General features: G+C 37.7%; 1 protein-coding gene across 1 annotated transcript in view; it reads left to right on the top strand.

Moving 5' to 3' along the window:
• LOC101861407 (heat shock protein 75 kDa, mitochondrial) overlaps positions 1-15189 on the top strand; it is a gene marked incomplete at both ends in the record, with an annotated part of 22745 nt that overhangs the window by 4079 nt on the left and 3477 nt on the right. Inside the window, 12 exon segments of the mRNA XM_013090008.1 lie at positions 392-541; positions 1125-1196; positions 3003-3169; positions 3799-3908; positions 4964-5037; positions 6827-6989; positions 7439-7552; positions 9130-9199; positions 11830-11977; positions 12763-12890; positions 13628-13818; positions 14773-14858. Coding sequence (XP_012945462.1) covers positions 392-541; positions 1125-1196; positions 3003-3169; positions 3799-3908; positions 4964-5037; positions 6827-6989; positions 7439-7552; positions 9130-9199; positions 11830-11977; positions 12763-12890; positions 13628-13818; positions 14773-14858 — 1473 coding nt within the window.

The following is a 15189-nucleotide window of genomic DNA, read 5'->3' as shown; positions in this document are numbered from 1 at the left end:
TTGGTGGTAGGTCAGGTGACCCCATAGCTTAGCTCAGAGGATGATCCCATGGCCAGCTAAGTGAGAACAGGACTCAGGATTTGCAGAATTGAGCTAAGGGTTTTTTCCTCCCTTTTATTGTGACTTGTTTACTTGAATAATATGAAGGGGTGTAGTGCTCCCCTGCCAAGTGTATTTGATAATTCTGCTAGGGGCCAGAAGCAGTCTAAGGCTATGCAGTGAAGGAGTTGACTGTCCTTGGAAATGTCTACCCTCCCCATGTTCTCATCCCTCCTAACTTCCTTTTGGACTTGTTAGCTGCTATATTCAGCTAAATTTTTATTGTTAGAAAAAAGAAGGAAGGAAAAAAAATAACAACATTGGGACATTTTCTTGTTGTATTTATTTACAGGTATTCATCAGAGAGTTGATATCCAACTCAAGTGATGCTTTGGAGAAACTGAGGTACTTTGAGTTAACTGGTGCCCAAGTGGATGATAAGGAGGTGCCCCTTGAGATTCATATTGCCACCAATGATGACAAAAAGACATTTACTATTCAGGTAATTGTATTGTCAATTATTGTAAACCTGACAGCCCTGCTTATATTATTTTCTTGAATTCTGTCTTGTGCATTTGTTAGGGAGAGGGAAATTGTGTATGTGTGCCTAAGTGCACAGAATGTTCACTACTGTTGTTTTTGTGACAAGATGGAATTTCTCACGCTAAGAAGCAGTGTAGTCCAGTTGGGTTCTATATTTTTTCTATGTGTTCCTTTTGTTAATTTATCCTTTCTTTCCTTTACAAATGTCTTTGATAGTTTTGCAGCCTTCTGAGGATGAGGGTTGCTTAATATTAGTGTCAAGGCTAATTGTACCGAAAGAAAAAAATATACAGTTGTACTGGATAGCTGATGTACTTCCCGTTCAAACTGATGCTTTGTATTGAGCAGTAAAGACTGTTATAGCTAAGCAAATGATGCTCTTACCATTTTATGGGGAATGTTTCAGATTTTAAGAATGAGATTGCAAAAAGATGTCCAACGGGTTGAAGGCCTGTATTTTTTCGCTCTGATCTGTTCATTTTTAATTTTTTTCAATTTTTTCCTTCAACAAATCTATAAGTTTTTGTTCTGATTTTCTGCAGGATACTGGAATTGGACTCACCAAAGAGGAGTTGCTGGAGAACCTGGGAACAATAGCAAGATCTGGATCAAAGGTGAAATGTTTTGCCAAATCATTATCTTTTTTGTTTTCTTTTCCATGTTTTACTTTGTCAGATAAATATTTTTAACTTGCACCTTCGCCGTATAATTTTCTACCCTCCTGAATATGATTTCTTCTGCCAGCAGGCACTTGTTGAGTGTACGTTTAGTTTTGTCCACTGATTTACCTTTTTTTTTCTTCGCAAAGTGTAAAGTATTATAATATATCAGAATGGAAATTTGAAAAAAGATTAATACTTTATTTGGAGAGTCTGGACTGGAATAGCTCAAGTATTTCTAGTCATGTATTTGAGTAGATGATGCAGCTTGTCATTGGGACAAGGAAGATACTGAGCCAATCCGTCAGATTGCCATAGTGAATGAGTTAAGACACTCTCAACGCTGTGTCATCTGAGACAAATGGTGATTTTAGCACTTGCCACTTATATATTATCTCCTTATCTCTGGCAAGCCACTCCCAGCGGCTCGCTTTTGGAACAGCTATACTGATGAGCCGCTGGCAGGGGTTCGAGCACATTCCTTAACGACGACTTCGACATCAGATTTGTTTAAATAGGTTCACTTGTTTCGGTTTAATGACCAATTTAGTGACATATATGTCACTTTTAGATTTCGTACCAAAAAAGAGCATCGCTTAGTTGGTTTACCCCCTTCAGAGATAAAGTTATACATTAACAAACAATACTACTGAAATTGTAGCATTTACTTCTGTCATATCATTGTTACCATTCCACTTACTCCGGAAAAACATATCTTTTACACTTTGCCATCTCAAGGCTTATATAGTGAAAACTCTTGCCATCAAAGGCAAAGGCATTTGGGGAAAATCCAAAGAAGCTAGATGGTAATCATCGCTGAATGGTGAGATGAGGCTGCAAAGTGTTAAGAAGACTGAGACTATCACTTCACTTTTTTAACTGCTGACAAAAATTGTCAAAGATGGTCACCCATTGTTGAGAAGAAAAGTAATTGTACTAGACAGGTGGATATCTTGGACAGTCATTACAAGATAGAAAAAACACTAGGGGGGAGTGGGAGTGGCCATTAAGAGAAGATTTGGCTACTTTGTTTGGATAGAGTACTATTATAATTCATTTCTTTTGCATTTAGAGGAAACATCTATGTATACGGCTCGTGTTGAGTCACTGTTCTTTTTGTTTGTGACAAAACGCCTCTCATGGTTTTTAAATCCCAGATGTTGCCCGGGGGGCTCTCGTGGCCTAGAGGTTAAGGTGTTGGCCTCTCATTCAAAGGTCCCGGGTTCGATTCCGGGTAGCGACCAAAAAAATTTCTTCTCTAAAATTGTCTCCTTTCACTTCCTTTCCTGATCTCTAACAATGTTGTCTGCTTTCATTTCCACTTTCTGCCCCCACCCCCTCACCTCCTTTGCCCCCTCCTCTGGGCTCCTGACTCTTTCTGCAGCCTTTCTACTGCTACTCCTTGGCTCCTCCTAACTGCTGTCTTTCTGCCACACCCCTGATCTTCTGGTAGGAAAGATCTACACCTAGCCTTCTCGGACAAGGGCGAAAAATCTCGGAGGGCCCGTGTGCAAGTTACGCACGTTAAAGATCCCTTGGTGGTCTAAAATCGATAAGAGTAGGCTTCGGCCGCCACCTGGGCAAAATTCAAAAATTTCCTACCAACGAAAAAGTATTAGGTGTGTCCCGCGCGGTCATATGACCTTATGCAGTTGCGAGCGCCGTAAAACACTCTACTAAACAAACGAAACAAAATGTTGCCCTTTTCCTTTGCCCGACATCAGATTTGTTAGAGTATTGTCTTACATCTTTCTGTTTCAGGCATTTTTGGAAGAGCTGGCAGACAAGTCGAAAGGAGACGTCAGGAGTTCTCTGATTGGTCAGTTTGGCGTTGGTTTCTACTCCACTTTCATGGTGGGCGACAAGGTTGATGTGTACACAAAGTCCTACCAGCCGGGATCTACTGCTTACAAGTGGTCATCAGATGGGTGAGTGCACGACATGTGATTCAGGTCTCAGAATGCTGAATTGACTTCCAGAAAAGTATCATATTGTCCAGTCTAGTGATGGGAAAGGAGGGGGGGGGGGACTTATCTGTCTATTTTGTCTCTTAAGTATGAAAGGATAGTAGGTACACACCCTGTCACCTTCTTTGATTCAAAACGTAAAGACGGTGTCTCTCCATTGGAACATATCAAGGTTGTCAAGATTAGAAGGGATGAAAGTGGTAGGTTTACTTTACCCCCCTCGCAGATAAAGAGTTATACGTTATTTTAAAACGAACACACAACTCTACTCAAATTGTTGCTATTATTGCTTTGGAAAACTACTTCCTCTATGTCTACTGCCCAGACAAAGCTGCATCATGCATAATACTGTAAGATCATAGTTGGACTGAATGATCAACTGCTCCTGAATGCTTGTCTCTTCTTCATTATATCATAGATTAGATTGCGATACTACTGTACAATTAGTTATTAAACTTGTCCTAAGAACCCATAGATGATGACAATGCAATGAAATTTTATTGCAATCCAATCGTCAGATACACAAGTGTATTGGATGCTCTGTGATTTTCTTTTCAACTTATTCTATCTTTGCTCATCTGTATTGCTAGATCTGGGAAGTATGACATTTCTGAGGCCGAGGGTGTACAAAGAGGGACCAAGATTGTGGTTCATCTGAAAGGAGACTGCTATGATTATGCCAAAGAGGATATCATAACAGGTACCAGAAATAAGATCAGATAAATCTTTGCTGTCCAGTTGCTTACTGCTAGCACATTGGTTTGATGTTTCAACACACACACACGCACACACACACACACACACACACACACACACACACACACACACACACACACACACACACTCTCTCTCTCTCTCTCTCTCTCTCTCTCTCTCTCTCTCTCTCTCTCTCTCTCTCTCACACCCTCTCTTCCACATACACACATAATATATGATATGCTAACACTCAAAAACAAATCCTTAGTCACACACATATGATACAAATGAACACAAAATGATAATAATAATGTTGAAACTAGGTACATAATCAGTATTTGATAATATTTTGATGGTATTCTGAAGCTAAATGCTTAAAAAGTCGTAGAAATTCTGATATATTGCAAGATGATTAAGATGGTATGAGTTTAATGAATGATAGTAAAATGACTTTCTTCCTCTTTCTTTGTTACATGGCTGAACCATAGGTCTGTTACTTTTTATTGATGTATTAATTTGAGAAAACAAAGGGTTTTGGTTGTCCAAAAAGATGAAATGAATTTTTTTAGTGAAAGTAATTTTATAGTATAATTCATCGAAATAAAAGAATGTAGTTGTTGGTATTTTGCAAGCTCTCCTCATTTATTGATTCAGTTTTACTTTATCTTGATGTCTTGTGTTACCGACCCATACAGCCACACAGTAATTGATATACTTTCTTTGGTTTCTTTTTTTAATTGTAGCAGTACCTTATGAACCTTCTTTCTGAAGTATTTCAACTCATTACTCTGAATAGATTGATGAGAATCTCTCCTATCTCGTATTGTTTAAGATGTATATTTAAAGTGTCAGTAGAATTACTGATATTGAGATTTACAGGTATAGGAACTCATTAGTATATTGCTTGTGAGCTGTTTTGTGATCCCCTTTCCCTGTTTCTTTTCTTTTGACTTTTTTATTTCTTCGAATGAATTTAATATCTACGCTATAGTCATTTGTGAGCTGTACTTGTGGCTTTTCAGAAAATTGGTAAAAATTGTCCTTTGATTTTTGTTGCAGAGGTTGTCAAGAAGTACAGCAATTTTGTTGGAGTTCCAATCTATCTCAATGGGAAAAGAGCAAACATTGTTCAGGTTTGTATCTCTAATGTTTTAATTTCAAAAAAATATTTCTGTCTGCTTATGAGTCCATCGTGTGCAGTTTGGTTTTTATTGGGTTTTCTTTTTACTACCAATATGAAGCTTCCTTGTCTGTCTATTTATGCTGAGTGGTTTATTACAGACGGCACATGGTTGATAAACTCAAAGATGTGGTTGGTTTACCCTTTCCTTTCTTTTATTTTTCTATTGTCCATGTCTGTTTTTGACAAAGTAAATGAAAAGCAATGTGACATGGATTATATAACTAAACCGCAACGTCTTGGAAAAAATCAAGGAAATAGTGAGGTTCTTGATCTCTTGATTCTTTTGAACCAAGATCATATCGGCCATCTTGTGCTTTCTGTTAAATATTCAGCTGGAAGCGATGAAAGATATTTTATGCTTTCTGATCTTGCTACTTACTACTTTACTTACTTTACCTTTTCATCCTCTGTTGCTGTTAAGCGTCGAGGGGAGATGCAGTTTTCTATGGTAGGCCAGCTCCGCAGCTCTTTCAGTTGTGATGTTATGTTTTCATAGGGTTTCCTTGACACCCTCGATCCACCTTTTGCGTGGCCTTCCTCTTCCTTTATAGCCTGAGTGCTTGGTGTTGTAGGCTCCCAAGGCTGGCTGGTCAGGTGACATGCGTAACAGGTGGCCAAACCATTTTATCCTCTGTCTTTCTATGTAACGCAGGCAGGACTCAGTGCTGATAGCTGCTCTTACTTCTTCATTTCTCTGCCTGTCTCGTCTTGTGATGTTAAGGGTTTTGCGGAGACATTTCATTTCGCATGCAGTGATTTTGCTTTCATGGGTTTTGCTTAAGGTCCAGGTCTGGCACTGATAACATAATGTTGGTATGAATATTGAGGTGATAAGCTGTCTCTTTGTGTCCATGGAGATGTTTGGATGAGATAGAAGGGGTGCGAGCTGGTAGGTGACAGCGTTGGCTTTTTGAGTTCGCATTTCTATTTCTCTGTCTGTGGACACGTTTTCAGAAAAAGTGCTGCCAAGATATTTAAACTCTTTCTCCTGTTTCAGTTGTTTACTATTGACATGGATGTTCAGGGGACTATGGTTTCGGCTCACTTTCATAACTTCTGTTTTTGATGTGCTTATTTTCATGTTGAATTTCTCACAGGTGTTGTTGAGTTCGGTAGTGTGATTTCGGAGGCTTTGTTGGTCATGATGAATTAGACATTGGTCGTCTGCGAACAGAAATTCATTTAGGCTTTCTGGGTTGTGGTCGTTTGCAACATGCTAAAATAGTTGCATTGGTAAGTTTTGGTAAGGGTTTTACTGTGCTTGCTACAACATAAAATCAGATGAGGGCTTAATTTTTGCGTTAACAGAATTGCTCACTAAAAATGGGGATGGAGTTTTCTTTTCATCACATCTGTAATTTTGTTAGCTTTGGAAAACACTATATATAATGATAGTTGCAAATGTTTTACGCCAACATCGATACAGATTAGATCATTTAGGAGGTGGGCTGCTTCAACCCTTCCTGTCAGGGTCAGTGTAGACGGAGGATAATTCTAAGTCCTAGCAGATATGTACAGACTCATGTTTTCTGCATTTGATAGCAAAGAGTCTAACGATTTCACCACAGACTGTTTTTTTCAGAACTTTTCGGATGTGTGTATTACTCCGTTGAAAAATGTTGTCTTTTAACATAATCTCAGACTAGGCCAGATCGTACCAAACACTGTTCAAATGACCAATGTTTTGTCGATGTGCGTTTCTTTTAGTTGATTGGGTTCTTATTTTGGTCTTTTCTTAGGCTTTGTGGACAATGGAGCCAAGGGATGTCACTGAGGACATGCACGAGGAGTTTTACCGCTACATCGGCAATGTGTACGACAAGCCAAGATATCACCTTCACTACAAGACTGATGCGCCACTCAATATCAGATCTTTGTTTTATGTGCCAGAATATAAGCCAAGTAAGTTGTTTTGTTTGTTTCAAAATTGCCTTTTCTAAACTTCAACTCTGCCAAATGGAAAATGGGGGCATTTTGCTGCTTCAAAGTCAAAGAGATTTGTAAAGTTAATATGTGAATTACCATATCATTGCTGTCACAAGAACAATGTTTCTCTTGTTTTGACCCTGATTAATACGAGGGTGAGAATTGCAATATATGGCTACTCTCTTTTTTCTTTCATCAGTAAAGTATGATATGAGATAAGGTCAAGTATCAGATTTGACCAATGTGAACCCCATGTTATTTTCTATTCTTGTCTCTATTTCATCACTTTTTGGGGAGTTGCCAGGTAATGTATCCATCTCTTTGCAGTAATGCCTATGGCAAGGAAAAATTGCAAGTTGTGAGATTGGTTGAAAATTGTACTTTTTGTATAAATCTATTCTAACAAGTTCTATTTTGACTTTCAGCAATGTTTGACATGAGTCGGGAGACGGACGTGGGTGTGGCCCTGTACAGTCGCAAAGTGCTCATCATGGCCAGGGCTAATCATGTGCTCCCAAAGTGGTTGAGATTTATGAAAGGTAAGCTGGATTGTTGGGTTTTTTTGGTTAACCCAATGGGTCTGAAAAAATTGATGGTCTGAGGAACAGCATGTTTATGCTCATGAAACAAAAGATGCTGATTTTATTATTTCCTGCAGCCCCTTTTTTATTTTTATTTTGAAAAATCCTTTTAGTGCATTATTTTAGGAATGTCGAAGCATACTTCTAAAGCACGACATTTTTTACCACATGATGCTTTTCTTTCCATTTTACCTCCAAGCTCAAAAATAGCTCTAGTGAAAACTTGGACCTTTCTCCAAGCGTGCTCACATATAATATAAGATATAAAGAGATAGATAAATTAAGAAAGAGAGGTTTTCTTTTTGTCCTTGGTGCTGATTTCTTTTAAAGAGCATGAATTTAATTCCCAGCTCTGCTGATGAAAAATTGTCTCATTATGTCCCTGGTCTGTTTACTTGAATTGGCGGGTGGTTGGAGGGCGCTACTGGTAGGCTTCATTTCTTTTCTTTCCCTCTATTGTTTTGCCTATCTGTCTTACTTTTTTCCAGCACTAAATTACTGTTTTTGGGTCAATATGTTTTTCTTTACTTAAATAAGCAAAGTCACCTGTATTGCCTTATGATGAATGACCATGCCAGTGTCCTCTGTGTGTCACCATGTGGGTGCACCAGGGGTCAGAGGTCACTGACATTGTTGACAAAGCATGGGGCCATCTGAGGGCAGGCTGTGACCACAAACTTTGATAACAATGCTGTGGTGATTTTGTTGTTGATTGCTTTCCGTTTGTAGTGACTGGTCAAAATACAGTCAAATCTGCTCTAAGAGGTGAGCAGAGTAAGCCCGATTTCCTGTAAAGACTTCTCTGTTGACATCCACCCATTGGCGCTCATATGACCTTATGCAGTTGCGAGCGCCGTAAAACCTCTACTAAATAAAAAACAAACCTGCTCTAAGGACCACCAGTTCAAGGCAACCATGCGTACAAATGATCACTTCCCACTTTCCCCTCACAATTGTGCTATATTATAATGACACTGTCCAAAGAGACCACCTGTCTAAGATGATAGCTTTTCTCCTCACAATGGGTGGTCACCTCTGCCGTCTTATGATAGAAAAATGTATTTGCCAAAAATGAAATTTTACAAGAGAGGGGAAAAAACTAACTTTTTTTTGTGTATGTTTCAACTTAACTATAATTTGGTCGATCTGATTATTTCTTGTCAATATTCAGTGGACGGTGTAACTTTTGTCTGCTTTGCTGAGGTCTACAGTAAATAGTTATGGAGCAATTTATTAAAATTTCTTTGGTCATAACTATATAGATATGTAATTAGGTCGCAATGCATATTTTCAAAAGCCCCAAACTCCCTTAATTTAATTGTACAGCCGTAAAACTAAGATAAAAAGACACTCCATGAAAAGGAATTTCTCCCCTGTATAAAAATGCTAATTGACCTAATTTCGCATTTATGTTTTTTTTTTTATAAGACAGCTGATCTGGGGCAGGCTTGACTGTAACTGCCACATTTTTCACAGGTGTAAATCTTACAGACTGTGTTTTTTTGTTTTTTTCTTGTCCTGTTTTTGTGCACCAGGTGTGGTGGACAGTGAGGACATTCCCCTCAACTTGAGCCGAGAGCTGCTGCAGGACAGCAATCTGATCAGGTGAGAACAATGGCTAGCCTCCACTCTTCTTACAACTTCTCAAAATGTTGCGCCCGTCGGAGGGGATGCCTTCCTCGTTCACATTTTCTCCTTTTTTTATTAATTTCTTCTCCTTTTTAAAATTAATTTCTTCTCCTTTCTCATTCTCATATTTTCCATCTTTCTTGTTCTCATTTTTTTTTTTTTTGCTTTTGTCTCATTCCATTCTCATCCACAGCTTTTCTTTCATTTTCATTCACATCTTTTGCTTCTTTCTTTGAACTTTTGGGTCAGCAAAACTGATTAATTTCTTGTGCCTTGGGTCAACTCCAACTCACTTAATATATCGTTGGCCAGCTACTAAACTTAAAATTATGGGAAATTTTTTTAAACCGCTATTTCTTTTCTGTGGTATCAGTTGCATATAATATAATATGTTCCAGAAATATTTGGTTGAAATTGAAAATCTAACTGTTGAAAAAAGCAAGAACAGATACACAATGTGAGAGGTACACATTTTAATGGAATGAAACAGTTTTTACTCTCTTTTGAGCATTTTTGCTCTCTGGGCTTGAAACAGTTGAACAACTTGCATACGATATACTCTCATATAAAGACACATGCGCTTGCACACAGGAACGCTATTAACTCTACAGATAAACCCATAGCTTTAGTCACCCTTAGTGGAATAATTTTCAGAAAGTAGTTTGCTTGGGTCTTAGCACCAACCCTTTTTAGCACTTATTTTGCTGTCTTGACATGGTCTTGTATTGCCTTATGATGAATGACCATGCCATTTCCCTCTGTGTGTCACCGTGTGGGTGCACCAGGGGTCAGAGGTCACTGACACTGTTGACAAAGCATGGGGCCATCTGAAGGTAAACCGTGACCACAAACTTGGAAACAATTCTTTTCACGTTTGAAATGAATACCAAGCTTTTCTGTTGCCGCTATGAGGGGGACTAAAGGGGCTTTATGAGGAGTAAAGAATTTCTGTACAATTCCTCAATCGTCTGTTTTTTTTGTCCCTTAGCCCACAAGCAGTTGGCAAAACGGATTTTTGATAGATCCACCGAGCAGCTTTGCTAGTTGTTTTTTTATACTGTTTTTTTTTATTTAATAAAAAGTGTCCGCCAAAGTTTGGAGACTCCTAAAGCTTAAAATTCCTTGAAAACAAAAAAATGACATATTTTGTGTTTAAATCAATGTTTTTCAATAAAATTCACGTGGAATTCTGTTTTGTATGGACATAAAAGGGGTTGAGCCAAAAAATAAAAATTCGATCAAAATTTTCAATCTTCCATAAAAATGCCAGTTTCTCCAATTTCGTTATTTTGACGAGCGCCTGATTTCACCACACTGCCTCACAAAATATAGATGGTGAAAAAAAAAAGCGAGAATAGAAACACAATGCAAGGGATACACATTTTAATGGAATGAAACAGTTTTTGCTCTCTCTTGAGCATTTTTGCTCTCAGGGCTTAGAGCGGTTGAACAGCTTGCATACAGTATACATGTACTCTCATATACACATGCGCTTGCACACAGGAACACTATTAGCCCAGCTGATAAACCACTGCACCATAGCTTTAGCCACCTTTAGTGGAATAATTTTCAGAAAGTAGATTGCTGGGGTCTTAGCACCAACCCTTTTTAGCACTTATTTTGCTGTCTTGACATGGTCTTGTATTGCCTTATGATGAATGACCATGCCATTTCCCTCTGTGTGTCACCGTGTGGGTGCGCCAGGGGTCAGATATCACTGACACTGTTGACAAAGCATGGGGCCATCTGAAGGCAAACAGTGACCACAAACTTGGAAACAATTCTTTGCGTGTTTGAAATGAATACCAAGCTTTTCTGTTGCCTCTATGAGATGGCTAAAGGGGCTTTATGAGGAGTAAATAATTTCTGTACAATTCCTCAATGGTCTGGGGGTTTTGTCCCTTAGCCCACAAACAGTTGGCAAAATGGATTTTGGATGTATCCTCCAAGTAACTTTGCTAGTTGTTATTTGATACAATATTTTTACAATTTAATAGTATGCTATGTAAAACAGAGGACCATGCTATCTAGAAAACCCTTTTTCCCCATGTTTTTATTTTCTTTTTGTTGACTGTACTCAGAATATTTTGTGAAATAAGAGTCCTTGATAAGTTCAATTTTAACTTTCATTCGAAGTTTGAAGAAAGTTTCGCATCAAGACAATTTATACTTTTTGGGACTGATTTTTTTGTCTGTATTTAGATTTTTTAAATGTCACCAATGTCATCAAAGACCCATGGCTAAGACTTATCGATGTGTGTGAGACAGTCATGACCTTAAAAGCTTTATGCTATTTACCGTACTGGTTTTTTTTTTACTATTACAAGTTTCATATTGGGATAAGAACAATAATGAGAAAATGTCTTGCACAACCATTGAAGATTTGTCTTTTGAAGCTGAAAATATTATTTGTTATCTATAGGTTCCTTTAAAAGTCATGGTAGTGTGCTATCTTTTAATCTTGTTAACAGTTTCAGAAGGCAGAATTATAACTTTTTTTAAATTTTAATTTTTTAATCTGGAAAAGAAAAAACTTGTAGACATGCCACAACTGAATCTGTTTCATTTTTTTAAAATTTACTCTGCTTTGGTCTTTTATTTGACAGAAAGCTTCGTCAAGTCTTGACCAACAGAATATTGAAGTTCTTTGTGGACCAAGCCAAGAAAAACCCCTTGGCATACAGGGAATTCTATGATGACTATGGGCTGTTCTTCAGAGAGGGAATTGTTACCACTGCTGAGCAAGATCAAAGAGTATGTATTTTTCGCTTGTGTTCGTTAGCAAATTATGTTTTGCTTCCAAAAGTAGGTTAATTGTTTAAAAACTCGTGTTTGAGGTAATCTGTTGCATTCATTGGTTGACTGCTCATAAGGGCACAACCAAACTGAAGTGAAGAACAAAACTTTTAAAAGAAAGCTTGTTTATGTGGGATTTTCAAACAAATTCCTAGAACTGTTTCTGTTACACTCTTATACAACAAAGTCCTGTTAATTTCACAATAGTTATAAAACACGATAACTACTTTCCAGTGAGTTTGAAATTTTTGGTTTGACATTAGAAAAAGAAAGGGACTTTTATTCCTGATATACCTCATTTCATAGTTTAGCTTTGTTACCCGTTATCTTATTGTCAATGTCTATGTTTTGTAAGTAGGTGGGTGTTGTAGGTTCTGCTTGTACAAAACCTGTTTAGCGTTAGAAGGGCTCCCTCTCATTTTGAATGGCATGTATTTTTTTATATTGAGTTGTTGCAAGATAAAGAAAGCAAAATTTCTGTCTATTGGAGAGAACTGATCTTTTTCATAGAGCAAAGAATATAGTTCCTATTTTTAGATTCATCTTCTGCTCCTTGTCTCCTTGTCTCTAAGATCTAGAAAGAAAATCCAATGAAAAGAGCAGATGCCATGAAGATTGAAAAGGTACCAGTGAACCAGTTCTGTCAAACACTTTTCTATTTTATGTGAGCGACAAGAGGATATCATGTCATTGAATCATGGAAGATGTTTCATTTGACCGTCATCCCGTATATCTTTTTACAGGAGGATATCGCAAAATTGTTGCGGTTCGAATCTTCCAAACTGAACTCAGGCGAACTGACAAGCCTGGAGGAGTATGGCGAGAGAATGAAGGCAGGGGAGAGAACTATCTACTTTCTGTCTGCGCCAAGGTTTGTACCTTATTATGTCCCTTGCACCATAAAGTCAGTTCTCTGCCGGGCCTGATTGAGCATTATAATTATGGAATTATTGTAGAGTGAGTTCGACGTAGTCTTTATCTCACTTCAGTCCTGGCCATGAGAATGTATGAATGTTGTCTTAATTTTAGTTTATTAGTTTGATGAATAATAATAATTATAATAATGAAGATCATTTCTTTTGCACCCACTTCCGTGTGAACACAACTCTAGGCGCTTTACATAAATGCATGTACGAACAATATTCCTGTACGCATGCACACAGACACAAACACACACACACACTCACGCACACATTATACGCAGTCTTTTTTTTTTTTGCCTGCTTGAGATAAGGATAAGGTTTGAAAACAACCAATCAGTTATTCTGTATATCGTACTTGTATTGTCATTCCTAAAACAAGAGAATTCGAAATTTAGAAAGTGTCTGTTTTCTACTGATTTCAGATAAAAGATTACATACTTATTTTAACAAATTATTTCATTTCTTCAGCTTTAAGGAACTAAGATCGTCATCTTTTAGAGTTCACCACCACTAACTTAGTTTTTCGTTTTAGTAAGACTTTTTACATCACTTTCTACACCATTCAGTCACATAATTCACTGGTTTATATTGTATTTCTACAATATTATCCGCATAGTGCAATTGTCTTGGGGCCACATATTAAACCAAAGTTATTATTTTCCCTTTTTCTTTTTGTTTTTCCCAGCCGGCAGCTTGCCGAGACATCCCCATACTTTGAAGCTCTAAAGAAACGTGATATTGAAGTCCTGTTTCTGTACGAGCCCTACGATGAGCTGGTGCTCATGAACCTGGGCCAGTTTGACCGCAAGAATCTTAAGTCTATAGAGAACGAGCTGTATGACGATAAGGAAGACACGGACACTGTTGATGAAAATGGTGATGAGTTTTATTATGTGTGTGTTGTTGTTTTATTGATATGGATTTTTATTTTAAAATGTTTTTATGGATTTATTATCCATTGTGAAAACTATCAAAATTCCCTTACTCAACAGAATTTTTTTACCTATACGAGGGGCATACCAAAAGATTTTACTTGACCATGAAGGAATAAAAGTAGAAAGCTGAAATTTGGGGTGAAAGCCAACAATCATCTTCCTAGAATGCTTTTAAATTTTGGGGAATTTCAGATTACTGGTTTTACCACCAACGCACTGTAAGTGAATGGGGGTATGTTGTTCACCTGTTTCAACATAAAAAGGGAGAAAATTGAGCGCAGGGCAGTAATGAAGTATGTTCTTGCAAGGCAAGCAACTACAGGATATTTTTTCAGAGACGCATGCCGTATATGGAAGTGATTGCCCATCCTATGCTGTGGTAAAATTTTGGTGTAAAAAAAGTGATGATGAGGTCAAAGAAGCGGTAGAGGGCTGGTTTTCTGACATAGAGAGGGTCCTCTATTCTCAAGGTCTTTTCAAGGTCATACACAGATGGAGAACATGCATAACTCTAGGAGGCGACTAAGCTTAGTACCAAATTTCAGCTTTCTACCTTTATTCCTTCATGATCAGGTAAAAAACTTTTGGAATGCCCTTTGTAAGGCCTATGACATTTAGAGATTAAGAAAAGAATAACGATAAAACAATTTAAGGCAAAAGAGGCAAGGATAGACTAAGAACAACTTGAAACAGATGAATGATAGGAAGAGAACCAGAATAACATTGGGTTGCTTTGTTGGGGGAGGGGAGCAGTGAGAGCATCTGAACTGAGAAATGAACGGCCAACCATGATGGCCAATGTTTGCTTCATATCTGGCACTTGAAGAAGAAGGAGACCATAATTATAATGTTTATGTTTGTTTTGGTTTTTTCTGTGTTTTTTTGTTGTATATAGATGCCAACAGTCTGAACAAAGCCCAGGCAGAAGATTTGAAGGTGTGGCTGAAGTCTGTCCTGCTCAACAAAGTCAACAACATAAAGGTAGACAGAGTTTTAATGTGTCATGTGAATAACTTTGTGAGCGCTCTGTATTTTTGGTCAATGGGAACTCATAAAATTGTGCTTAAACATTAAGTTAAGGGGTTTTTTTTTAATGTTCCCAATTTTTACCGCGTCTGAAAGTTTCCAAAACGTTTTGTTTTTCTTCCATACTTTAAGCTAATGGGGGAGGGGTTATATGCAGAAAAAAAATTATTTTGCTGGTATTTTTTATTGTTTTGTACTTATCAGATTAAGAACAAAAACTGAATGGGCCTGTTTCCTCCAGATGCATGATTAGTACATGATACCATGGAAATACAAACATGCAATA

The sequence above is a fragment of the Aplysia californica genome, unplaced genomic scaffold (genome assembly GCF_000002075.1).
Source record: "Aplysia californica isolate F4 #8 unplaced genomic scaffold, AplCal3.0 scaffold01105, whole genome shotgun sequence".
Classification (NCBI taxonomy): domain Eukaryota; kingdom Metazoa; phylum Mollusca; class Gastropoda; order Aplysiida; family Aplysiidae; genus Aplysia; species Aplysia californica.
The sequence above is the reverse complement of the archived record's forward strand: the minus strand, read 5'-3'. Positions and strand labels throughout refer to the sequence as shown.